Source organism: Anomaloglossus baeobatrachus, unplaced genomic scaffold (assembly GCF_048569485.1).
Source record: "Anomaloglossus baeobatrachus isolate aAnoBae1 unplaced genomic scaffold, aAnoBae1.hap1 Scaffold_2803, whole genome shotgun sequence".
Taxonomy (NCBI): domain Eukaryota; kingdom Metazoa; phylum Chordata; class Amphibia; order Anura; family Aromobatidae; genus Anomaloglossus; species Anomaloglossus baeobatrachus.
Genome location: NW_027442282.1, coordinates 26936 through 54431, shown reverse-complemented (window position 1 = coordinate 54431; position 27496 = coordinate 26936). Strand labels below are relative to the sequence as shown.

General features: G+C 41.7%; 1 protein-coding gene across 1 annotated transcript in view; it reads right to left on the bottom strand.

Annotated features, from left to right (window-relative positions):
- The window catches only part of LOC142265972 (plasma membrane calcium-transporting ATPase 4-like), a 116690-nt gene extending 89907 nt beyond the window's left edge, over positions 1-26783 (bottom strand). The window contains exons 1-8 of the mRNA XM_075332295.1: positions 26766-26783; positions 26063-26288; positions 15367-15624; positions 14863-14988; positions 14656-14784; positions 13447-13482; positions 7222-7383; positions 4406-4620 (exon numbers count right to left, since the gene is read on the bottom strand). Coding sequence (XP_075188410.1) covers positions 4406-4620; positions 7222-7383; positions 13447-13482; positions 14656-14784; positions 14863-14988; positions 15367-15624; positions 26063-26288; positions 26766-26783 — 1170 coding nt within the window. The remainder of the gene's footprint in view (positions 1-4405; positions 4621-7221; positions 7384-13446; positions 13483-14655; positions 14785-14862; positions 14989-15366; positions 15625-26062; positions 26289-26765) is intronic.
- Between the last annotated feature and the right edge of the window lie 713 nt (positions 26784-27496).

Here is a 27496-nt window from a genome sequence, read left to right as displayed (position 1 = left end):
ACAGGTATTCGGCTTAGTTGAATCACCCAATAATAATGGATAAAAATTAGGGACCTCAAGACCTCTTGTATTTTTATCATTTAACACACACACACACTTTTTTTTCTAAAGTGTTTTATCAATTCTCTCTTTTACTCACACTTTTTTTTTTTCTTGTCTTCCTGCCCTCTTTCTTTATTTGAATCCCAATCCCTCAGTGGCTGTTACCAAAGATTCTTGGGACTCATTCTGGACTATAAATATCTACCAACCAGTGTTTATTACCTGTTTGTTTGTTTTTACTTGATATGGCATTGAAACGCGTAGTGGATAATAGAGCCTGCAATGAATAACGCAGCAAGAGACTTCTTTCCAGCAACGCAGCCAAGTTTAAAACGTCTTTTTATCCTGTTTTGGTAATTTTCCTCTAGTGGTTTCTTCCCTACCTATTTTAACCTTTATAGTGGTTGTGTCTTCACACAACCACCCAAAATGAGCAAAATTATTGTTTATCCTATCTCCTATATTAGGGTTTTACTCTATTGTGTTCTTCCTTCACAGTTACTGTTTCCTACCAGATTTGTGGTGTGTTAAGTATCCTATGGTTCATCAATTCACCTGTCATTTTAAGTCGCACGAAACACTATTGCAAATTGATTTAGGTCTGGGCACTGAGCATATCCTTCCTCTTGTGGAAATGGTGGAATATCTACCTAGAGTTCTATTGAACCATTCAGATTTGTTAACGAGCCTGTGTCTCTTAACTGGACCTTTAGTATATGGTTAATGAACCCATATTGGCCCCAAATAATAGATGTTAACATTATCATATCCACTCTTCGGCTATGTTCACACAGGGATTTTTTGGTAAGTTTTTGCTGCGTTTTTTAGCTGCAGATTTGCCTTGGTTTTATGCAAATCCATGCTAATAAAAAGCTGCTTTTCACAGTCCCAGCAAAAATGCCACTAAAAAACACGCACCAAAAACACAGATAACTCAAAGGAGATTTCCTGCCACAAGATCAGGTTTTGGTCAGGAAAAAAAACTTACCAAAAAAGCCCTGTGTGAACATAGCCTTAAACATTATTTTAAAGAAAATAATAGCGGTTTCACAAATTATTATATAAGATGCTATGAAGGACTGTTTGAGGGGAGTTCTGATACAGGCCATCAGAAGATCTAAAGCCAAAGCAAGACAGTTTGTGGTGCTCCTTCAAGACAGATAAGTCCATGGAGGAGCAGTTTATCCTATTAGGGGACCTGATGGTCTGGAAGGAGGCGCAAGAGGCATACAATATAAATGTTAAAGAAAAGGCCAAAAACAAACGTATGTTTTCCAAAGCAACTGTTCTTTGAGGAAGGTGAAAAAGCAGGACATTTACTAGCTTTATTCACAACACTCAATTAATCAGGGACTTCTTTAGAAGGGGCTCTAAGGGATAAAGAGGGCACAATAGTTAATCAACCTGAGCAAATACTAAATATTTTCTTGGACTTTTTTCAAAACTTCAATAAATCTAAACTTCATTTCATTACCGAACAAATTCGGTCTTATAAAAGGAGGAGATTGACCTCCCTAGCTTCTCGGAGGCTGATAAATATTTAAATAGCCCACTGCAATTACAAACAGCTGTAGCTTCCATGACCAACAAGTTGCCGGACTAGGGCGGGCTTCCTACGGAGATACAGTGGAACCTTGATTTACGAAAAGAATCCGTTCTCGGAGTGTGCTTGTAAACAAAGTTACTCGTCTAGCAAAGCAAAATTTCCCATAGGAAATAATGCAAGCTTAGACAATTCGTTCCACAACTTGTTCAATGTCCATCTTGGTCTCCTATTGTGCCATTCCACACACACACACACACACACACACACACACACACACACACACATATTATGCTCACCTTATGTTCCGTTCCCTCGCCGGCCTCCTGGTTCTTGTAGTCCGCCGGTACAGGATGTGTATCGGGTAACCATCGCGACCGATGCCGGAGCGTCCACTGCCAGCATGCTGACGTCAAAGGCATGAGCCACTTGCCTCTGATTGGTCAGCACACTGCCTTTGAGAAGAGGCTGACAGCGGAAGTTCCTCCATCTTTGCAAGGGTTACCCGATACACATCCTGTACTGGCGGACTACAAGAACCACGAGGCCGGCGAGGGAACGGAAGGTAAGGTGAGCATAATATGTGTGTGTGTGCGTTTGTGCGGACTGCAAGAGCGGGTCAGAGCGCGGTGAAAGTATGGAACTGGAAGTGTGTGCGGTGAATATTTGCTCTTATGGCAAAGCTTGCTTGTAAACTGAGTTACCAAATTACAGAAAGCTTTGCTCGTATAATGATATACTCGCACACCAAGTTAATCGTAAACCAAGGTTCCACTGTATAAGAAATTTGGGGATATTTTATTGCCTCAATTACGGTGTACTTTCCAGGATACGGTTAAGGAGGCTCTACATCACTTAATGTAGGAAGCAATGATTGCAGTCAAACCCAAACCAGACAAAGACCCACTGCTCTCTGACTCCTACAAACCTATATCCATGTTATCAACAGATCTTAAGATTATAGCAAGGGTTCTGGCTTCTAGGCTAAACAAAGTTATATCCACTGTAATGCAGAATGACCAGTCAGGCTTTATGCCTGCTAGATGTACAACCATAAATATTTGTCGGCTACACCTCAATCTTCAATTGCCATTGGGCAACACGGGTCATAGATTCATATGCTTGCTTGACGCTGCTAAGGCGTTCGACTCCATTGAATGGGAATTTCTGTAGTCAGTTTTGCAAATATTTGGCATGAATTCTAACCATCTCATGGGATAAAATGTTATATGGAAGTCTGATGGCTAGGATAAGGGTAAATGTATGACTCACTTTGGCCTTTGGGTTAAGTACGGACACTCGGCAGAGGTGCCCCCCAGTCTCACCTGCTCTTTGCATTTGCCATCGAGATTTGGTTGGAGCATGCGCTGAGGTTTGTGTTTACACATACTAATTCCTGAAGGTCTTCTTGCTCCGACTCTCAAAAGATGCATGTCTACTGGTTAACAGGTAAACTCCAGTGTGCTCAAAAATGATATATATTAGCCACAAACGTTTTGGAATTCTGTTTTGCGGAGCTATGGATCAAATGTGAAACGTTTTGAGTCTATGAATCATCGGTATGTCTAGAAGAGGAAGAATGAAGCTTAAGCTGAAAAGAACCATCTATCTGCAGAAACTTGCTTGGACTGTTGCGACAGACAAGCTCTGTACTGTGACAATGTAAGGAAATAGAATTTATATTCTGTAGAACTCTTCAGGAGAGAAATCAAAGAACACTAAAATGATAGCCGTGTTCCTGTAGAGCTTTTTTTTTTTTTTTTTTTATCATCATCATCGTACGTTAGCCATGCCGAATACGTATGTGTCGTTGCAAAACAACCCTGGTCATGAAGGAGTTATTTTCTTAGTGCGTTATTGCAGACATCACAAAGTTTGTAAATTTTGCTAACACTCTGAAATTTGCAATGGGGGATTGAATAATTCTGATTGCAACTTTACTAAAATCACGAGCAAAGAATATTATGTATTAAAACATTTCTGGAAAGAATGAGAATGTATGCTGCAATCAAAGAAAACGAAGCACCTTGCCATAAAATTGTGAGCCGTGTTAGGAGAGCTGCACGGGCTGCCACACATCAGTGTCAGTGTGACTTCATATAATCACAGCTGTTTACTGCCTAGCAACTTTCTTACATCCAACTAATTTACAACTCCTACTTAAAAGATACTTGACCATAGCAACACGTTATTGCCATGGAAACCAGCTTTGTTTCCAACATAAAGCACTGATGTATGTCCGCTGCAGAACTGATATCACTGTTTAAGAGCACAACTGAAAGGACTAGCAAAGCGTTCACTTTAATTGGAGCACGTAGAGAATGTCTGATCCGTGGCCTTATTTCACAAAATGGTTTTCCCTGATGATTATTTGAAAACCAAAAAGATTGGTGTTAACCAATTCATGCCCACAATGCAAAACTGTATGGAGAAAGTCTAATGCTAGTGCTCAGTGAACTGGTGTAACAGATATTGGAGGTGGTTCCATTAGGTTATCATTGACTTCATGTCTTTTGAGCCTTAAAGGGGTTGTCCAAGACATTAACATTGATGACCTATCCTTTGCATAGGTCATCAATGTCTAATCAGTGTGGGGGGGGTGGGGGACACTGACTGACACCTGGCATCTATCGATCAGCTATTCTCGAAACTGGTGGCGGTCGGAACTACTCAGTTGTGGAGCTATATAGTTGTCACAGCTGGTACTGGATATCTGCCCTATTCTAATCAAATTGTACCCCCAGCGTTCAGACACTAGCATGGGTCGTCAATGATAATGCCCTTTAAATTAGAAAGAATAAAAAACCAGAAATTTCTCACCTTCACAGAGTATGCCAGTGATATGGTAACGGCAAGCGGAAGTCCCTCAGGAACAGCCACCACAAGCACTGTGACACCGATTATAAAAAACTTAACAAAGTACTGAATGTAGATCGGGGTGCACTCTGCGAGCCACGGACGCCCCAATACACCAAAAGTGTAAATGACAAAGTACAGCACCAGAATGATCACAGTGATGGCAGACATGATAAGACCTGTTAACGATAAGAAAACATTTGCAATCACCATAAAGGAGAAGTTGGACCATTTAAAAACATAACTCTTTAATACAGCGCTATTAAGTGCAGCCTTTTTTTTTTGCGTTTTCATTTTTTCATCCCCCTTTTTTTACAGACATATCTTTTTCAATTTTCTGTCAACATAGACTTATGTGGGCTGGTTTCTTTGTCATTTTGAATGACACCATATATTTTATCATATAAAGCAGGGATGAACCACCTTTTTTGTCCCATGGGCCATGTTGTCATACTGCATCAAATTGGGAGGTGGCTGCCCTAAAAATTAAAGTGATATTTATGGCATATTGAAAGTATATACCATAAATGTCTGATTATATGAAAAACTTTCAGCTCACCCATTCCATGTGCTCAGAATTCCCTCTGCTGCTCGGGCTGCAGGTGCTGTTACCCGAGTATAATGAAGAGGAAAGAGTTCTGCCCAGTGCAAGGAGGAGAAATACGTCCGTAAATTTCCAGGTGCTTTATTTTACTTGGTTTCCAATAAAACGATCATATAAACATATGAACAGTTAAGGCTACTTTCACACTTGCGTTGAACGGCATCCGTAGCATTGCGTTGTGTGACGCATGCAACGGATGCGTTGCATATAGTGGCACAACAGATGCTATGGATCGTACAAAATAACGCAATCCGTTATAGGTTTTTTTTCCTTGACTTTACACATCTGGGCATGCACAGTTGTGTAAAGACGGATGCGTTAACGGAATCCGTCAAAATGACGGATTCTAACGGAATCCGCCACCATAGGGGTCCATTATAAAAACAACGGACGCCAACGGATTCCTGCAGGTTGCTTTTTTTGACACTCCGCCAAGTGCAGAAAAACGCTACATGCAGCGTTCCATCCGCCCAATGGTCACTGACTGTCAGCGTCAAAAGAACTGATGCGCCGCGGGGCGGACGCAATGCAAGGCCATCCGTTGCTCTCCGTAGCTAATAGAAGTCTATGAGGAATCAAACGGTTTCCTGCAACGGTTACCGTAATTCCTCAAGGCTGCGGATAGCAACGGAAGCCGTCCAACGCAAGTGTGAAAGTAGCCTAAGACATAGTCCTCCGTGGATGTTGACACAACAGCGACGCATTTCGGCTACTGGAGTGTAGACTTTGTCAAGTGACAAAGGCTACAGTCCAGTAGCCGAAACGAGTCGCTGTTTTGTCAACATCCACAGAGGACTATGTCTTAACTGTTCATATGATCGTTTTATTGGAAACCAAGTAAAATAAAGCACCTGGAAATTTAAGGACGTATCTCTCCTCCTTGCGCTGGGCAGAACTCTTTCCTCTTCATAAATGTCTGATTGGTACAAATTCTACTTACAGGACGCTTACCTAGTCTCATGATACGCTCACAGATTTCTGAGGAGGATTTCAAAATATGCCTTCCACTCCTAAATCCAGATCAAAAAATGCGACAAATACTCTTTGAATGGGTTTCTCACTGAGTTTACTGGGGAAAGTTCCTATTGTTCACACAGTGCTGTTTGTTTCATTCACGTTATTTTCAGCATTTCCAAGTAAACCCAGCAGGAAGCATAATCAAAGAGTACTTGAAGCAATTTTAATGTCGATTTTAAAATCAGCTTTTAAATCCTTTAAACAAAAAAAACAACAAAAAAAACCCACTGTGAAATGACCCTAAAAAAAGAAGATGTGATGTACCGTATATCACTACAATAGGTCATGGGGTTTGTACTTACTGCCTAATGTTTCTCAATTTCTATGAAACTACAGTAGAGAAAGGCATGGAAGGCCACATACTGCTTTCTGGAGATCCAGATGCTTGATGAGACCACATACTCCAGATATATGAAGCATCTAGAGATGTCTACACAGTTCACCCTTAATACTTGCCATTCCCTGCTGCTCAGCTGCGTGCCACTTCGTGTGTACGTACGTACGTACGTGTGTGTGTGTGTGTGTGTGTGTGTGCGTGTGCGTGTGCGTGTGCGCGCGTGCGCGTTCACACTGAATTAATCTGTTATTTTCTATCCATATCGTTTATGACCTCTGGTTGGCATCATGAGCTGAAGGTTATGAACTCCTGATATAAAGTAAGGGAAACAGGCTGTTTTTTTGCGTAGCAAGACCCTTTTTATTGATACCATTTTGGGGTAAATAAAACATTTTGATGGCTCTTTATTGCATTTTTTGCGGTACTGACGCATCAAAAAAAAAAAAAAAAAAAAAGCACTGATTATTTCCACAGAAGCACAAAAAAAATCCACTGCATGCTAATAATGAAGTGGAAACCCATTGCAATGCAGGGAATCTGGATTTCAAGCAGAAACCTGGCGTGTGGAATATACCTTTAGTATTGAAATGGGGGATACTTGTCTGGTCTGCAGCCAATCAATTTCAGACATAGTAGTCTGTATTTTAGTAAAACCTTTAGGATATGAACCTCAAAAAGAAAGCCAAATGTCTTAAGAGTTGGAAAATTAAAAAAAAAAAAACACCAAAAAAACAGGTCTGAAGACTGGTCTGCTCCTCAAAAAGGTTTGTAGAATTAACACTGTTATTTAAAAAAATAAATTGACCCCAAACGACTAAGTACCTGCTTTTCCGATCTGCACAGCTAGTCGGGTCAGCTTTCCTTGTAGGACAGACTTCTCCTTCTTTGGTACTTTGACCACTTTCTTTTCTTTCTCTTCACTTTCAACACCTTCCTCACTCTTTAGAGGCTGTATTTCCAGGGCCACACCATCCTGTGCTTTTGCTGAAAAAGAAAAAAAATGGAGAGCAAAGCCATGACAACATCAAATAAGAGGAAAATGGACACATCAGAGACGATGTAGACAAAAAAAAGCAACACCGGAACAGAATACCACTAGACAACAAAACACAACCAATGGAGAGGTCATTGCATTAATTGTAAAGTAAATCAGAGAATAACAGGAGATATAAGTTACAAGAAAGGTAAATATGAGTTTACATGAGAAGAGAGAGAAATAAAGTAAAATGCTTGTTATTAAGTAAATAAAAATGACCTGGATTCACATGCATCAGTCGTCTCTGGCCTGTTTTACGCCTAAACTGGACACAACTAATGACTAAAGTTGTGCACTGGTTCACCGTCCATAAACGGACAGAGTAATAAGGGATGGGACATTTTTTTTGTTCAGCTAAGAGATCCGGAGTCACAATTGAGGTCGCTGAACACAATGCGGTTTCCATAAGAAACTAAGGAATCAGTGTTGTGATTGGTTTTCCTCCAGTATGTTTGTAATACGACACGGGTTAAAAAAAAATAATAAAAAAAAAAAAGATTTTAAGGCCAGACATATGTGAACAAACCCTAACAAAGACTGCAGAAAACGGTGGATATTTCCTTTACTTGTCTCACTGACGGCAGGTCCACCTTCATGAAAAGATTGTCAATTGCAGTCAGTATTTGTGCTTCTTAAAAATAATAACACCTTGCTATTATCCATAAGAGAAACAACTTTGTTAATTAAAACAAAAAGGCTACTTTTCTGAGGACTTGTTAGCATAGGAATGATAATTAATCCTAATAGTATACTCAAATCTACAGTGCCTTGAAGAAGTATTTATATCCTGTGCACATTCCACATTTTGCACCCACAAACGCAAATGCCATGTAGGGGACACATGCTGTGGGAATGCTTTTCTTCAGCAGGGTCAGGGAAGCAGGCCAGAACTGATGGGAAGATGGATGGAGCTAAGCGCAGGGCAATCCTGGAGGAAAACCTGTTAGAGGCTGCAAAACACTTGAGTTTGGGGCAGAGGTTCACCCTCCAGCAGGACAATGACCCTAAATATACTGCCAGAGCTGCAATGGCATGGGTAACATCAAAGCATATTAATATGTGTGAATGGCCCAGTCACAGTCCAGACCTAAATCCCACTGAAAATCAGTGGCAAAACCTGAAAATTGCTGTTCACAGACTCTCTCCATCAATTTCACTGAGCTACAGCTATTTTACAAAATAGAATGGGCAAAAATTTCAGCCTCCAGATGTGCAAAGCTGGTGGAGACATGTCCCAAAAGACTTGCAGCAGTGATTGCAGTGAAAGGTGGTCTACAAAGTATTGACTCAGGGGGGCTGAGTACAAATGCACCTCACAATTTTCACATTTAGATTTTTAAAATATTTGGAAAACCATGTATAATTTCCTTTACATGTCACAAATAATTGCTACTTTGTGTTGGAATATCACATAAAATCCCAATAAAATACATTTAAAGGGAACCAATCACCAGGATTTTCGTATATAGCCTAAAGCTAGTGCTATACTGGCACTATCAGGCTGAGTCTACACATCTGTAGTGGTCAGCTCGGATGTTTAGGTTTTGAAATCCAAGAAAGTAAAGTTTACAAAATCATCAGCTTGTTGAGTGACAGCAGCTGAGGATCAGATAATAGCTGCGGGGGGTATTCATAGTTATCCCACGCCCCTGTTAGAATTAGCATAAGTATCATACAATCGATTTAACTTCACTAGAAGGACCTGTGGTGAGGTCATACCCATGTGACCACAAGGCAGATACCAGAAAGCACTATTTTTGTTTGCCGAGGCCCCACCTCTTCTAGTCACATGGGTATTACCTCACACAAGTGTGCTAGTGAAGTTAAATTGATTGTATAATACTTATGCTAATCCTAACAGGGGGAAGGGATAACTATGCCTACCCCCCCTCGATATTATCTTAGCTGGGGGGTATTCATAGTTATCCCCTCTCCATGTTAGAAATAGCATAAGTATTATACAATCGACGTACCAGGACCTGTGGTGAGGTCACACCCATGTGACCAGAAGGGGCGGGGCCTCAGCCAACAAAGTTGCTATCAGGAACTAACATTTTTCTGTTGGCTGAGGCCCCGCCCCTTCTGGTCACATGGGTATGGCCTCATCACAGGTCCTGGTACGTCGATTGTATAATACTTATGCTAATTCTAACAGAGGGAAGGGATAACTATGCATACTACCCCCCCAGATATTATCTGATCCTCAGCTGCTGTCACTCAAGAAGTTTGTCATTTTATAAACTTTACTTTCTTGGACTTCAAAACCGATACATCCGAGCTGACCACTACAGGTATGTATAGAATCAGCCTGATAGTGCCAGTATAGCACTGGCTTTAGGTTATATAAGAAAATCCTGGTGATTGGTTCCCTTTAAGTTTGGTGGTGTAGTGTGAAAAAATGTGGAAATGTTCACAGGACATAAATATTCAAGGCACTGTGTGTATGTATGTGTAATATATACACACATTATATATACATATATATATATATATATATATATACTTCAGTTAGTGAAGGGACATTAGTCTACAAAACAATATATAACTCCAAGCTTAAAGCTCATGAGGGCCCTTTGGATGACAAAGTCTAGAGTGAGTCCCCTTTTCCTTTCCATTTTTAATCCAAAGCTTCAAAATAATTTTTTATTCTTCAGTCGTCAAGAGTTGTATTAGAGCTTATTTTTGTGGTATGAGCTGTGGTTTTTAGCATTACCATTTCAAAAATGTCTGCTCTGTTTTTCTAGTGTGTAATAAGCATACTATCACAATTTCCCTGTATTGTCCATGTCACTAAATGCTATTAACCTGCACATCAAGGGTTAATTTCCAAGTTAACAGTGTTAACAAGCTGTGCAGCTAATTTATACAAAGCATGCCTACTAGGAGAATATGAACTTTAGTCCTCCAAGGAGACACAGAGGTGTGTCCGACAGTCTCACAGCAGCGGTTGCTGGCTGTAAGCACGCCCCAGCACTCTGATTAACAGCTCGCTGTGCAGTACATCTGTGCAGAGTGAATTGTTACTCAAAGTGCCAGGGTGTGCTTCCAGCCGCGTTGCTCACTAAGTACTGAGCTGTGACTATGGCCCCTCCAGGCACATAGGAGGATTAAAGCTAATTTTCTCTTAGTAGCCACGTTTTCAGTAACGTAGCCAGACAGCTTTGTACACTATCTGCAGAATAACAGTGTTTTGGGACATGACAAGTTCCCTTTAAGTACAATTTGCTAATCATCTGGAGAGAAAGATGGAATAATTAATTTCTACCCTTATTCTACAGCAAATTAGACTTAAAAGTGAGCCGGAGGTTTCTTTATTAAAGGGAACCAACCACCAGGATTTTCGTATATAACCTAGTGCCAGTACAGCACTGGCTTTATCAGGTCGATTCTATACATACCTTTAGTGGCCAGCTCGGATGTATAGGTTTTAAAATCCAAGAAAGTAAAGTTGGCAGCTGCTTGAGTGACAGCAGCTGAGGATCAGATAATATATGGGGCGGCATGGTGGCTCAGTGGTTAGCACTGCAGTCTTGCAGCGCTGGGGTCCTGGGTTCAAATCCCACCAAGGACACCATCTGCAAGGAGTTTGTACGTTCTTCCCGTGTTTGCGTGGGTTTCCTCCGGGTTCTCAGTTTTCCTCCCACACTCCAAAGACATACTGATAGGGACTCTAGATTGTGAGCCCCAATGGGGACAGTGTTGCCAATGTATGTAAAGCGCTGTGGAATTAATAGCGCTATATAAATGAATAAAATTATTATTATTAATAATCTGGGGGGCATTCATAGTTATCCCCTCCCCCTGTTAGAATTAGCATAAGTATTATACAATCGATGTAACTTTCACTTCCAGGACCTCTGGTGAGGTTATAACCATGTAACCAAAAGGGGCGGGGCCTTAGTCAACAAAGCTGATATCAGGAAAAACATTTTCCTATTGGCTGAGGCCCTGCCCCTTCTGGTCACATGGGTATGGCCTCACCACAGGTCCTGCTATGTCGATTGTATAATACTTATGCTAATTCTAACAGAGGGAGGGGATTACTATGCATACAACCCCCCAGATATTATCTGCTCCTCAGCTGCTGTCACTCAAGCAGCTGCCGATTTTATAAACTTTACTTTCTTGGATTTCAAAACCTAAAACATCCGAGCTGACCACTAAAGGTATGTAGAGAATCAGCCTGATTAGGTTATATATGAAAATCCTGGTGATTGGTTCCCTTTAAGCTATGATAATTGTTTTACCTTCTCATTTACAAATATATGGACTGCTTTTAATTTTGCGAAGAGATGCTTGGTATCTCATTAGATTGCAGTGGTATAGTAGTTGATTTTTGTTCCTTAATTAGTAGTGTTCGTAAAATTGCTGGCACAATAATCCAAAACCACAGTATTTCATTAAAATAAACTGTGTGCATACCTTTATGCAGTTTGGAAAACTGCCCTAGGAAACATCTGTCTGTGCCAGAGGAAACAAGAGTTTTTTTGTTTTTTTTAAAGCAAGTCCCAATCAATCAATACTGAAAAATATCTGGTCATTTAAAAAGAAGAAAAAAAAAAAAAGAAAAAGAAAGGCCACAAAGTTTGAGCACAGTCTGAATCAGAACAACTGCTTTGGAAGACAAGGATGCAAAATGCTTTGGAGGCAATATGCCTTGAAATTAGAAGGTAAAAGACAGCGAGAGAAAGAGAGAGGACGCGAATGTCCATTTGATAAGGTAAAAAGAAGGCAAAAAACTTGAACGTGACACCTCAGAAGGAATGAAATATAGAAAACTCGATGTGAAAGGCAGACAGGACACGGGATGTGCATACACACTAAAGGACAAGACAAACGGCTACTGGAAACTTCTAGTACAAATCACGTGCTACAAACAACAAAACAAGAACGGTGCGGCTTGTCCAGCAAATGTGAAGGGGAGTGAGGTGCAGAAGACATGAAGGCTTTGCCCCTGCAAGCAGCTAGCGTTCGTCACGATGGTGTGGAAATCCCATCCTATCATGGCTCTTCAATATATTCTCCCTATCATCATTGCCTAGCATCATTGCAACTACTGAGATATTTATACAGAAAGATATCCATTATTTCAGGAAAAACTTTCAACAAGAGGTGATAAAAATGGAGTAAAGACTCCTGATGTGTATACTATATTGGTTTGTTTGCTTTAAAAGGGGATGTCCACTACTTTTACATTGATGGCCGATCCTTAGGATAGGCCATCAATGTCAGATTGCCCAGGGTCCGCCACCGGCGCCGACCAGCTGTTCTGTGCCGGTGGCGGTAGCAGGAAATGCTCAGTTCCGGAACTGCACTGTTTTCTGATAGTGGCAGTGGCCAGGTACTGCACATCAGTCTCCTATTGATCTGAAGGGGAGGCGGATGTGCAGTACCTGGCCGCTGCCAGTATCAGAAGGTGGAGCAGCTCCAGAGCTGAGCTTTCCGGCTGCCTGCAGCCGCTACCGGCATCAAGAGCAGCTGATCGTGAGGATCGGCCATCAATGTAAAAGCAGGGGACAACCTCTAAGCTTTTAGTCCCTGCAAAAAGTCAGTTCCTTTCCAGATGCATAAAATAAATGTTGCGGCTATGAAATAGGGGGTGCTAGAATTCCCCTCTATTTTTCCACCTTTAATTGGAAAACAAGAAAAAAGTTGCAGGTTACAAATGCAAGGTGCAACGGAAAGTGCATGTAATGAATACATTAGTTCATGTACTACTGTTCTTTGTTTTCCTACTTTTTCACTTGAATAAATTGCCATTTATACGAAGCACTATTTGATGACCAAGTGTCTAGAGATGCAGCACATATACTTAAATATCCAGACAGTCATTAAAAAAAAAGATAAAAAAAAAAATAGAGACACTGAAAAATGCCGCAAAAATGAAACTCAGCTGTAAGCTTAGCAGGTCAGTACAGGTGAAGTTGCTCACATGAGGTGAACAGAAGTGAGAGATTGAGTGAGCTGCCCCTGTGAGAGGAAAGGAGATTGTGAAGAGATGAATTGGTTACCTTTGTTGCGATTTTCTGGAGGTCCTTGTTTTTTACCTGTTTAGATATAGAGAAAAAAAAAAAAGAAAAAAGAAAAAGAAAAAACAAAAAACAAAAAGGAGGAGGGATTCTGGTCACTTTGACTGTATGAAAGAGGAGGATCATACCCCCCACTGCGATGGAAGAAATGGAATGACTAACCCACTCTTGGGAACTAAACGTGAGAGCAGCAGAAAGATGGTCAGACTCAGACTAAAGTGTAAAAAAGAAGCTCAGGGATAGTGGTAAAAGAGTACAGAATCAGTGAAAAAGCCTGCAGAGTAGTAGTATCCTTATAATATCTAATAGGAACAGGATGGAGAGATGTGAAGATTCTAATAAGTGGGAGAGATAAAGTGCTTGGACGATACGTAACAGACAAGACTGAAGCAAGAGTCATTTTGTTAGATGTTAGAGAAAGAAAAGGGAGAGGATGGGACAAAAGACAGGAAAAAAAAAAAGAGAAAAAGATATGTTATTGTAGGGTAAAATGTTGGTAAGATGCTGGTGAAAGACATACAGCGATAAGTGCAAGATACAAATGATGGGCTAGGAGATTGAGTAAAAGAAAGACACCATGGTAAAAGAAGGAAACATGAAGAAGAAAGAATGACACGCAAAGATCAAAAATACTAAAGTCTAAAAGTATGGCAAATTTATTATTCAGAAGCAGAAAGATATGTTCCAAAGTTGAACAAATGATCCAAAAATCACTCAGGTTTTAAAGTCCCAAAAGATAGCAGTCAATTTGCAAGAAAAAGTCGAGTAAAGTATAGAATTCAGACATACAGATCTTATTATGAAAGAAGGGCCAACAAAAACACACAACAATGCATAAAAACAAGAAAGTGTGAAACTGTTCCAGAACAATAGATGTTACTTTACAGTAAAATGATAAGCCATAGAAAACGAAAAGAAAGAAAATGTTAGGGAGAGACAGGTAAGGCGTCTGTGGACCATCTTTTTACAGAGTCTGAACAATACGAACTGATCACTAGGGGCGAGCGAGTCAGTGCCTGCAGATCTAAGGTAAGGTAGTCTGGGAATCACAGACTCCTAAGTGACAAAGTCTCAAGTACTGCCTAGATCCCCATGCACAATACAAGTCTATTCTTCGGCCACAGTTACTGCCAACATTTCTCCACAGAATATTTGCCCACCATCTTACCCAACTTCCCGGCAGATAATTACCTTTCTTTGACTTTTTCTCTTCCTCTCCCCCTTCATTTGCTCCCAATAGAGTAAAAATGATGCCTGTCTGAGAGTTAATGCCTACGGCTGTAACAACCATGCGTCCGGACCCTTCCATCACGTGAGTACCTACAGGGAGACAGACACGAGTATAAAGCCGGTTTATTGTGCGTGCGTGCAGTATTCCTACTTAGCACTCCTCCTTACCAGACAGGAGCATGGGATCCTTCTCGAGGGACTTTTTCACCTGATCACTTTCTCCTGTTAATGAGCTTTCATCAATTTTCAGATCATTACCCTGGATCAAGATACCATCAGCAGGTAGGAGATCCCCTGATAATATAAATAACACACCACACTATTAACATGATACACATAGATGGATAATAGTGATGAGCGAGCACTAAGAAGCTCAAGTGCTCACTACTCAAAATGAATAGTTTGGATGCTCAGATGGGCTCTACTCTAGTACTGAGTATGATGGAAGTTAATGGAAAACTCGAGCATTATTCCAGAAGACTCTTCCAGAAAAATGCTTGAGTTTCCCATTGACTTTCAATATACTTGATACTATGGTTAAGCCCGTCCAAGGGTCCAACCTGCTCAATTTTGAGTACTGAGCACTCAAGCATCTTAGTGATCTCTCATCACTAATAGTAAATAAAATAAAAAAGATATATATATAAATCTTGGTAATGTGTCTATTTTTACCATATTTTATTTGTGCAATATCCCCAGCAACCAGCTCTGCCACAGGAATCTGGATGACTTGTCCTTTTCGGATAACCGTGAACTTTTGCTCCTGCTCAATTCGACTCTGAAGGCCACGGAACTGCTTCTCTTTGCTCCAATCATTGAATGCAGTTACCAAAACCACAATTATGACTGAGAACAAGATGGCCGCTCCCTCAATCCAACCAGCTTGTGCTTCTCCTTCATCCTCCACTCCACCTGCCGCTTCCGCACATGCTGTGAACAAAATAGTGGTGTTTTAGGAGACAAAATGTACATTGATTATTGTACAGGCGAATCAGATTTTGTACCATGTTTCTTGTTGCCAATTTAAAGGGGCTTTCCCACAAACAAAGTTCATTTTAATAAATAGATCTTAGAATAATAATAAAAGTTCCAAATTATTCTTTCTTTGAAGGAAAGCATTTCTTAAAAACAAGCAGGAAAATGTTTTACCTCACAGAAAGAATCAGTTATGATCTTGTGCTGTAATGTCTTTATACTCTTTTTTTTTTTTTTTTTTCTCCCCTGCCGAGATGTTGTGTGATCAGACCATGTCCCTGTATGGTCAGAAATGACCATTACACAGTACACAGCACGGGCAGGGCACATTTACAGGGGAATGTAAAAGTTTGGGTACCCCTGGTCAACATTACTGTTATTGTGAATAGTTAAGCAAGTGGAAAATGAAATGATTTCTAAAAGGCATAGTTAAAGTTGACACATTTCCTTTGTATTTTAGGCAAAAAAACCAAACATTTTCAGCTTTTAAATCTGAATAATTACAAAAAGTAAATTGGGTCAATGCAAAAGTTTTGGCACCCTACATGGTTAGTACCTAGTACCACCCCCTTGCCAAGTATCATAGCTTATAAACTTTGTAGCCAACCAAGAGTCATTCAAAACGTCTACATGCCACTCTATATTATTATCTCAGCACAGGAACATTGGGTTTTTTTTACATCACATCCAAACTGGAACTTATTTACATTCCAGGATCTACTGATTAAAGTTCAACTTTGTTGATGGGAAAACCCCTTTAAAGGAGTTGTCCGACAAACTCCAAAATTTTTTTAAGCTAATCTGTGCTGTATTGTCATATAAAACACCCCTACATATTTTTTTTTATTTTCTATCTTTTGTTCCTCTTGAATTATCACTTTATTTTCTGCAGCTCTTTATTTATCTGCAGCTCAACCTAACATGGCATGCCTGACTGCCGAACTTCACAGTCACAGCTGGCACCACCCGGCCTCACTGTCCAGACCCGCCCTCTGCCCGCCCCCTGCACACTCATTCCCCAGCATTCTGCCCCAGCACTGACCATTACTACATTATATGGGCAGTGATTGTTCCATCACAGATGAGATATCACTGCTCTGTATATCCAATCATTGGTAGTAAAGAGCAGTGATCCCCACATCCACCGCACATATAATGTAGTACTGTGCCCATCCCTGTCCCCATACTATAGTACTGTGCCCATCCCTGTCCCCATCCTGTAGTAATGTCCTCTAGGGCTCCTCTTCTTGTAGCAGTGCTCTCTCCTGTAGAATTGCCCCCTAGTCTGCTAGTCTTCCCACACACAAAAAAACCCCCAAAACATTCTCACCTGTCCTAGTTCCCTCGGTGCCCTGTGTCCTGCCTCTTGTGGCTGCAGCCCCCTCCTTGCTGATCGCTGTTGGTGCAGGGGCCATGCAGTTAGAGAAATGATTTCCAGGTGCTGTGCAGGAACGTGCTCTCTATGCAGCTTCACCAGTGATCAGCTGCTGACCTCTGATTGGCTGGCGGCTGATCATAGCGGTATACAGAGCTCGGCTCCGCAGAGCGCCCAGGAATCCGTCATCTGTTATAAAGTGCTGACTGCCCAGCCCCCTGCAGAGGCCGCTGACAGCGCTTAATGACAGATGCAGATTCCAGGGCACTCTGCAGAGCTGAACTCTGTACACAGCTACTGCAATGATCCACTGCTGGACTCTGATTGGCCGGCGGCTGATCATCGCTGTATACAGCACTCCAATCTGCAGAGCGCCCGGGAATCAGACATCTGATATACAGCGCTGACTGCACAGGCACCTGCACAGGCAGCGTTCAGCAAGGGGACACTGCCTGCACGTCGCTAGCAGCATCAGGGGCTGCATGCAGCGTACAGGCAGCGAGACCCCTGCACTATGGGATGTGGGGAGGGGGACGGTGACTCCGGTACCATGTACCCGCCCAGCAGGGCAGCTACATGATGTCGTCTGGGATGCCCGTTGACAAGGCAGCATAAGCGCATGCCAAGTCGTCGTGAAATCACAGGAAACTGCAAAATCCCGGCAGGAGCGGTCACATGACCACTCTGAGCTGGGGGAGAGGGGGTGACAGCAGGGCAGGTAGGTTGTCACTATCTACTTACCTGCCCCAATGTAGCCAAATAGTGTAATAACAAAAAAAGTCAAAATTAGCCGGATAACCCCTTTAAGCATTAGCCCACATAGTCGCAGGGCTCAACATGGCATAACAATGTCAAGCGATCTCAGACATCAGTAATTCAGGACTGGGTCATTTCTCACTTCCGGACCAGGCACATTTTCATTTATTTTTATTTCAAGCTTTGAATGGCATTAAAAAATGTTCTCATGTAGCTATTCATTTAATTTGCATCTCAGTTTCATGATACACTACTTATTTTGTGGCGGATATTGTGGGAAAATGTAAAAAGTAAATTGTGAAATATCTGCATTCTTTCACCTTTATTTTTTTACGTTTTTTACGACTACTAAGAATTGTCAAAAAGATTTTAAATTGCATTCCCCTTCCCGTAGGAATTATTTTTAGATTCAATATTCTACTTTTTTATTATTTTTTTTAACTAATTTCACACACTGTGAAATTTACCATTAGGTCTTAAAAGATTTTTTTTTTTTTAAAGAGTTGGTGGGGGTGCATTTTAACAAAACACATTCTCTTTATTGTCAGCCAATCTACCAGTACCAGTTAAAAGGAGAAATTCTGCTGTGTGCATAACAGGAAAAATTGGGTCTCCTAGGACGCAGCAGCCCCTGCTTTTTCCTTAGTATGTAGTGTATACAATGATCATGAAGGCAACGGTGGTAATAAACCATCTCTGCCTTCTTTAAAGGGAGCCCAGCTGCCTGCTCCGGCACAATTGTAAGCCAGCAGCTTACTTGGAATTTATGTTAAAGAATGTCAGTGCAGAGTAAGGTGCAGACCACTTGGATGGTTACAGGCTTTGGGTGGTCTAGAATATTACTGGCCATACCTTTTAAAAGGAAATAATCCCCTGAAATGCTTTCAGTTCCAAATGTACCACAAATACACTCAAACCCTCAGGTTTTTCATATTTTTCGCTGCTAAACAAAACAGTACTTATGCTTGGAAGCAGCAAGGACAGAACTTCTCACAAGCGAAAAGATGATCAATTTTGCACATAACTTATGAAAAGCAAACAACCTTGTGGAACAATAGAGTAGATGGGTTTGAGTGGGTCTGAACCACCCGGGCACCTCTTTTGTCACAACTACTATCGGACATTGGACTGACCAATCCAGCCCAGTAGTTCTCTTGGAATGTTTTTTTCCTCTCAACTCTTGGGAACATCCCCGCACTTTACCTACTCTTTATTCCCACTACACTTTATTGCTATGTTTGTTGAAAGTTTTAGGCAAACTACTTTTTTTTTTTTTTTTAGACTAAATGTGTCTAAATGCCATATTAACTTCTAGTTTTCACACTTTTGTGTATTCAAAACATGTGATTTTGGTGTGCTTGTATTCATAGTCTTAGGGCCCAATTCATCAAAGCTTTTATGCCAGTGTTCTGACATAAAAATTATTGAAAAGTTGAATACTAACTATTTGTGTTCGGATTATTCGCAACAAATCCCAAAGTATCATTCCAGTATTCGTCACGAATAATAAACCCAACGCATGTCAATGGGGAACCCAAGCATTTTTCATGTTGCAAGGAAGGCTGGAATAGTACTCAGTAAGCATTACCCGAACATGAATAGTTACTATTCGCCCATCACTACCGATTACTTGTGGTATACAGACCAGTGCATCAGCACTGCCCTGTATAGCAGAAATCACTATCTCCTATGAATGCTGGCTTTGAGCTGGTGCTCACAGAAAAATTGTAATGAGAGACACAGGGGTCATCAGTTGATCCCTGGTTGTCATGACAACCCATAGGCGCCCCGCAATCACATCATGGGTGCATCGATGGGAGCGGGGAATGACATGTCCTCCCTGCCGGCGTGTGTTGAATCAGCAGTCATGTGTCGGGCATGATGCGGGATCAACAAGAGAGCCGGTATCAAAGAGAGGGACACTAGTCTATGACCATTTTTCAGATAAATTTAGACTATTGTGGAGAACAGTACTCATAAGAATAACTATGTTCATTTTGCTTCTTCTTTAGCTTCCTTTTTTTATGTTTTTTTTTGTATATCTACTTTATAGAAAATCTTGGCAAAATACACAGAAAGATACATGGTTAATACATATTTAACGTAAAAAAAGAATAAAAAAAAAAAAAAGGGAAAAATAAAATATGAGTTTTTGATAAATTAAATTAACAAATCTCTGCAAACTATGAACAGATTTGTACATATGTGATTGTAGGAGGTTAAATATGCAAATATCCTCTTCACAAAGGCAAAGGCTTGGCACTCTCCACATTCCCCACTTAGAACCCTTGTCAGAGGCCTCTCATTTAGCCAAATCAGACCTCCTGTTTTGAACTGATGAGAGGCAAACACTAACACATGGGTTTGCAAATGGAGTGACCAGTGTGGCTTTTGAATGCTAAGTCACGTGGCAAATCTCGTTCAAGGGTCAGTATTCGCATTTAGGATAGCTACCCCCAATAGGAGAGCATTGTGGCTCCATGGTTAGCACTGCTGCTTTGCAGCGCTGGGGTCCTGGGATCCCACCAAAAACACCATCTACAAGTACATAGGAACCTCTGTTTACGAGTAACCCGGTTTGCGAGTATTTCGCTATATGAGCAAAGCTTGCTGTAAATTTGTAACTCAGTTTACGAGCAAGATTAGCCATACGAGCAAATACTCACCGCACACACTTCCGGTTCCGTACTTTAACCGCGCTCTGACCTGCTCTTGCAGTCCGTACAAACATGCACATATTATGCTCACCTTACCTTCCGTTCCATCGCCGGCCTCATTGTTCTTGTAGTTCGCTGGTACAGAATGTGTATCGGGAAACCATCGCGACGATGGAGGAACTTCCGCTGTCAGCCGCTACTCAAAAGGCAGCGCGCTGGCCAATCAGAGGCAAGCGGCTCCTGCCTTTGACGTCAGCGCGCTGACAGCGGAAGCTCCAAGGGGGGAAGAGAAAAGAAACCGCATACAAACAGGGGCACACCGACTACAACGATGAGGGTAAATAGGATAAGGCTTTATTCAACACACAAGGATAAAAACATTAAAAACATGAAGGACAACACACTCTGAGCAGAGCTAAATCAACATATCCATGGTAATGGGAAACAAGAAGAACAATGCGTACAAACACACGGCACCATGTAAATAAATGTACAATTGCACACGTGTGGACAATCAAAAGGAGAAAAATATCACAATATGTTCCTATCAAAAAGAATACACCAACGTTGTTATACAGTATATTTGCCAAAAAACCCCGGGTATAGACACTAATATCAAGACATTATTTAAATGAGTCACATGTCAAGCAGAGATGGTAATGTTCAATAGCAATGGATCTATGTATCACCGAATGACACCATATCATGGATAATACCAGATAGACCACCACAGCACTGGAAAGCGGTATGAGTAGTATAAATGGTTTACCAATAAACTCAAAACGATATAACCGCACCAGTGTGCATGATGTAGAAGGTTAGATATGCATGTCATGAACCAGAGTCCAGGAGTGTCCAAACCTGGTGGATAGGTGTTTTTGCTAAATACCACCGTTATAAAAATAATGCATAAAGGAGCACCAGTATATTAAAGGGTAATTCTAGCATGCTGATATACATAGGGCAGAGGATTGGAGACCTGGACAACATATGTTATATACAGTATGGTGAATACACATGGCAAGGATGAGTAAATAAGACAACCAATCCACCAGACGGTTAGGTGGAAATAAATGTCCACCAATCCTACCTATAAATAAATAGGCTCAGTCATGCCAATAATCAAAGTTAGCTATTGCGCCCTATTGAGCAAGAAAATACAAATAATAGCGATTTATACAAGGATGATGCTGCTTGCACATAAATCAGGGATATTTATGGGGATAAAAATACATAAAACCCCATTGGTGTATGGCATCCAATATTAGAAAAATATATGTCATGCATTAAATGCCATGATTGGAGCCAGAGCAACCATGGGACACAGGATGGCAATAAGAAGGAACACAGAATCCGAAAGATACCATTACCATATCGAAAACATGTAAAAATAGCTCAGAGTGGGCAACCCCACGTGTATCGCCACCAGAGTGGCTTCATCATTTTCCCTGATGAAGCCACTCTGGTGGCGATACACGTGGGGTTGCCCACTCTGAGCTATTTTTACATGTTTTCTATATGGTAATGGTATCTTTCGGATTCTGTGTTCCTTCTTATTGCCATCCTGTGTCCCATGGTTGCTCTGGCTCCAATCATGGCATTTAATGCATGACATATATTTTTCTAATATTGGATGCCATACACCAATGGGGTTTTATGTATTTTTATCCCCATAAATATCCCTGATTTATGTGCAAGCAGCATCATCCTTGTATAAATCGCTATTATTTGTATTTTCTTGCTCAATAGGGCGCAATAGCTAACTTTGATTATTGGCATGACTGAGCCTATTTATTTATAGGTAGGATTGGTGGACATTAATTTCCACCTAAGGCCTTGTGCGCACTAGGCGTTTTTGCCGCGTTTTTAGCGGCGTTTTTTACCGCGTTTTTGTGCTGAAAAAGCAGTGACATTGCTTCCCCAGCAATGTCAATGGGTTTTCATAAGTGCTGTCCGCACACAGCGTTTTTTTTTTAGCTGCGTTTTTGTGGTGACCACAAAAACGCAGCATGTCAATTATTTCTGCGTTTTTCACTGCGTTTTTCACCCATTGAATTCAATGAGATGTTAAAAACGCAATGAAAAATGCATATAGCCGCGTTTCTATGACTAAAAACGCAGCTATAAACGCAAGGGGTGGGTACTACAGTGACGTGTACAGGAAGAGGATTCCTTCTGTTGGTAAACACAGAAGCATGAATCCTCCCGGTACCGTCACCGCTGCGTCCACCTCCCGTCCTGTGCATGTCAGCTCCGTGCGGCGCCATGTCTGGGCGGGAGGTGGAGGCAGCGGCGAAAATCAAAGTGAACAGTAGAAAAAAAAAAAATGTCATATATACTCACCTGTCCGCAGGGTCCCGGTGCCATGCCCGCTCCCAGCCCCTGTCCCGGTCCCGCCGCTCTGGCTGTGTGCAGTCTCCCCGGGGCAGGACCTTGCTGGCAGGACCTGGCGGTGGATCACCTGATGCAGTCACCTGACGCATCAGCTGATCGTAGTCTCGCCGGCTTTTTCGTGTCCGGCCGGCTATCAGCTGATCCTGCCGTCAGGGGACTTCATCAGCTGATTACCGGCAGCTCTTGCAGCGATCGGATGGGATCAGACTCCTGTCCAATCGATCGCTCCAGGAGCTGCCGGTAATCAGCACAGCACATAAGTGAGTATTTTTTTTTTTTTTTTTTCTACTGATGCATCAGCTGATTGTATAATCGGCTTTTATACAATCAGCTGATGTGTCATGTGATTCACATCCTTGAACCTGACAGATCATCTGATCGGTATGCCTTTCAGCAAACCGATCAGATGATATTGGATCCGGATTGGACGGCGCGGGACCCTGACCCAGGATTACTGCGGAGGGGGGTTTATTTCAATAAAGATGGAGTCACTAATTGTGTTGTGTTTTATTTCTAATAAAAATATTTTTCTGTGTGTTGTGTTTTTTTTTTATCATTACTAGAAATTCATGGTGGCCATGTCTAATATTGGCGTGACACCATGAATTTCGGGCTTAGGGCTAGCTGATAATATACAGCTAGCCCTAACTCCATTATTACCCGGCTAGCCACCCGGCTTCAGGGCAGCTGGAAGAGTTGGATACAGCGCCAGAAGATGGCGCTTCTATGAAAGCGCCATTTTCTGGGGTGGCTGCGGACTGCAATTCGCAGTGGGGGTGCCCAGAAAGCATGGGCACCCTGCACTGTGGATTCCAATCCCCAGCTGCCTAGTTGTACCCGGCTGGACTCAAAAATTAGGCGAAGCCCACGTCATTTTTTTTTTTTAATTATTTCATGAAATAATTAAAAAAAAGGGCTTCTCTATATTTTTGGTTCCCAGCCGGGTACAAATAGGCAGCTGGGGGTTGGGGGCAGCCCGTACCTGCCTGCTGTACCCGGCTAGCATACAAAAATATGGCGAAGCCCATGTCATTTTTTTTTCTTTTTGGGCAAAAAACTGCATACAGTCCTGGATGGAGGATGCTGAGACTTGTAGTTCTGCAGCTGCTGTCTGCTCTCCTGCATACACTAGTGAATGGAGGATGCTGAGACTTGTAGTTCTGCAGCTGCTGTCTGCTCTCCTGCATACACTAGTGAATGGAGGATGCTGAGACTTGTAGTTCTGCAGCTGCTGTCTGCTCTCCTGCATACACTAGTGAATGGAGGATGCTGAGACTTGTAGTTCTGCAGCTGCTGTCTGCTCTCCTGCATACACTAGTGAATGATGGATGCTGAGACTTGTAGTTCTGCAGCTGCTGTCTGCTCTCCTGCATACACTAGTGAATGGAGGATGCTGAGACGTGTAGTTCTGCAGCTGCTGTCTGCTCTCCTGCATACACTAGTTCTGCAGCTGTCTGCTCTCCTGCATACAATGAACATTTTGAAGAAGGAAATTACATCAGACCTTTTTTTTTTTTTTCATCAACAATCTTTAATGGCATTGTGCACTGATTAAAAACGCAGTGAGCAAAAACGCAGCAAAAAACGCACCAAATCGCGGCAAAAACGCATGCGTTTTTGCCGCGTTTTTTTAGCCACGGGTGCGTTTTTTTAGACAAAAACGCACATAAAAACGCAGCGTGAAAAAAACGCCTAGTGCGCACATACCCTAACCGTCTGGTGGATTGGTTGTCTTATTTACTCATCCTTGCCATGTGTATTCACCATACTGTATATAACATATGTTGTCCAGGTCTCCAATCCTCTGCCCTATGTATATCAGCATGCTAGAATTACCCTTTAATATACTGGTGCTCCTTTATGCATTATTTTTATAACGGTGGTATTTAGCAAAAACACCTATCCACCAGGTTTGGACACTCCTGGACTCTGGTTCATGACATGCATATCTAACCTTCTACATCATGCACACTGGTGCGGTTATATCGTTTTGAGTTTATTGGTAAACCATTTATACTACTCATACCGCTTTCCAGTGCTGTGGTGGTCTATCTGGTATTATCCATGATATGGTGTCATTCGGTGATACATAGATCCATTGCTATTGAACATTACCATCTCTGCTTGACATGTGACTCATTTAAATAATGTCTTGATATTAGTGTCTATACCCGGGGTTTTTTGGCAAATATACTGTATAACAACGTTGGTGTATTCTTTTTGATAGGAACATATTGTGATATTTTTCTCCTTTTGATTGTCCACACGTGTGCAATTGTACATTTATTTACATGGTGCCGTGTGTTTGTACGCATTGTTCTTCTTGTTTCCCATTACCATGGATATGTTGATTTAGCTCTGCTCAGAGTGTGTTGTCCTTCATGTTTTTATCCTTGTGTGTTGAATAAAGCCTTATCCTATTTACCCTCATCGTTGTAGTCGGTGTGCCCGTTTGTATGCGGTTTCTTTTCTCTTCCCCCCTTGTACATTTTTCTACCGCATTAGGGAGCACCCACTTTGATTATTCTGATTAGTGGTGCACTCCAGTCAATCCCCTTACCCTGTTGACAGCGGAAGCTCCTGGATCGGTCGTGATGGTTACCTTATTCACATCCTGTACCGGCGAACTACAAGAACCATGAGGCTGGCGATGGAACAGAAGGTAAGGTGAGCATAATATGTGTGCGCGAGTGCGTGTGTGTGCGGAATGGCACAATAGGGGACCAGGATGGGACATTGAACAAGTTGTGGAACGAATTGTCTAAACTTCCATTATTTCCTATGGGAAATCTTGCTTTGCTAGACGAGTAACTTGGTTTACAAGCACACTCTCAGATCGGATTGTTCTCGTAAACCAAGGTTCCACTGTAGTTTGTATGTGCTTTTGTTTGCATGTGTTTCTTCCCACACTCTAAGGGCATACAGATATAATGTCTCCAACGGTGGTGATGATTTTTGTAAAGTGCTGTGAAATTAATGGCGCTTCATAAGTAAAATAAACAAAACTCTAGCGTTCCAGTCCTCTTCCTCTCTGAAAAGGATATTTGCATATTTAATTTCATAGAAGAGCAGTGCATGGCCTGCAAGTCTCCTTACGTCGGCTTGGCACTCTCTTTAAAGAGAAATGTCCCCCCTTAGACCTCCGGTAGGTTATAAACTCATGGGGGTCCGAATAGTGACTAAAAAAAGATTATGGAAAAAGGTCACTCACCTTCATTATTTTCCCCTTGAGGGTGGTAGAAGGATAGGCCAAGTGATATTATGGCTGCAATTTCCAGGATGATTAAGGTTACATCTTGCAATGCCTCCCATACAAGTTGCAAAAATGTTTTGGCTTTCTTTGGGGGAATAAAATTTTTTCCAAACGTTTGTCTTCTCTTTTCCAAGTCTGCAAGATTTCCGGACAAACCTGTAGTAGTTATAAATACAGGTTTTAGCTATAAAAGGACAACTATGAGGTATAGAGAACACAACAGAAAACTGAAATTGGACACAAATAGACCTTTTATTTGGAAAGGTAGGTAACAGAAGATAAAATGGGTCATTTTAAATTACTATACACTAAAACAGGACCCTGCATGAGGGTTGCTATTATGCAGTACTCAATATGGTAAAACCTATAACAATTAGGCAGGACAGCTTACTAAAGCCTCACATCCTATTGCCAGAACTGTAAGGCAGTCAGTTAGTCGCATATACCTGCCCCGCTTATGACACCATGGGTCACAAAGAACAACTGACATGTAATGTAGAGGTCCCAGCAGCGGGACAACTCATTGTTCAACACGTCCTTTAGGGACTCTTCTTACAGAAAGGTACAAGTTAGGTGTGAAAATAGGTTAGAAAAAGTAAAGTTTTTGGAAAAATAAAACAAATTAAACCTTACCCAGAAGTATTTCACACAGATTATTTACCTTTTTAACATTCCCCATGCCAATTATGGTGAAGTGCCCAGTACTATCCGCATAATAGAGTAAATGTATCATGTGGGCACACGAGGTGTCGGGGTCTCCTAAATACTCATCACACCATTGGACCATAAAACAGGAACATTTGAACAGCCCCATAGACTTTAACAGAGATTTGCTCTATCCATGAATATTACACCTATAACACATACATGACACAGACGTCTGATGCCTAACACAGTACAATGCGTCACGAAAAAAAATAAATCTCAATTCCAAAGTTCTTACCACATAAAAGTGACATGTCAGATTTTAAAAAATGATGCCTGGTCAGAGGGGTGATCGGGAATGTATTTTTTTTACAATTTGCCTCAGAACTAACAGGCAGGTAGCTGCTAACTACCTGCCTGTTGTGCCCAATGCCGATCTCTGCTGGCACACCGCGGTCACAGACCACTCCTGCTGGCGATTAGGCAGCTTCTGCTGACGTCAAGTCAACAGAGCAGCGCCTTCTTTTCCGCTGGGGTGTGCCTGCCGACATCATGCTGATTGACAGCTGGTCAACGCAGTCTAACTGCCGAAAGCCAGCTGTCAATCAGAATGGCGTCAACAGTCACACCCTATCGACAGAACAGCCTGGAGGAAGAGCTGTTCTGTTGACATGGAGCAGCTGAATTGCATTGAGGAGCGATCGGTGACAGCTCTGTACTGGCGCTGGGTACAACAGGCAGGTTGGT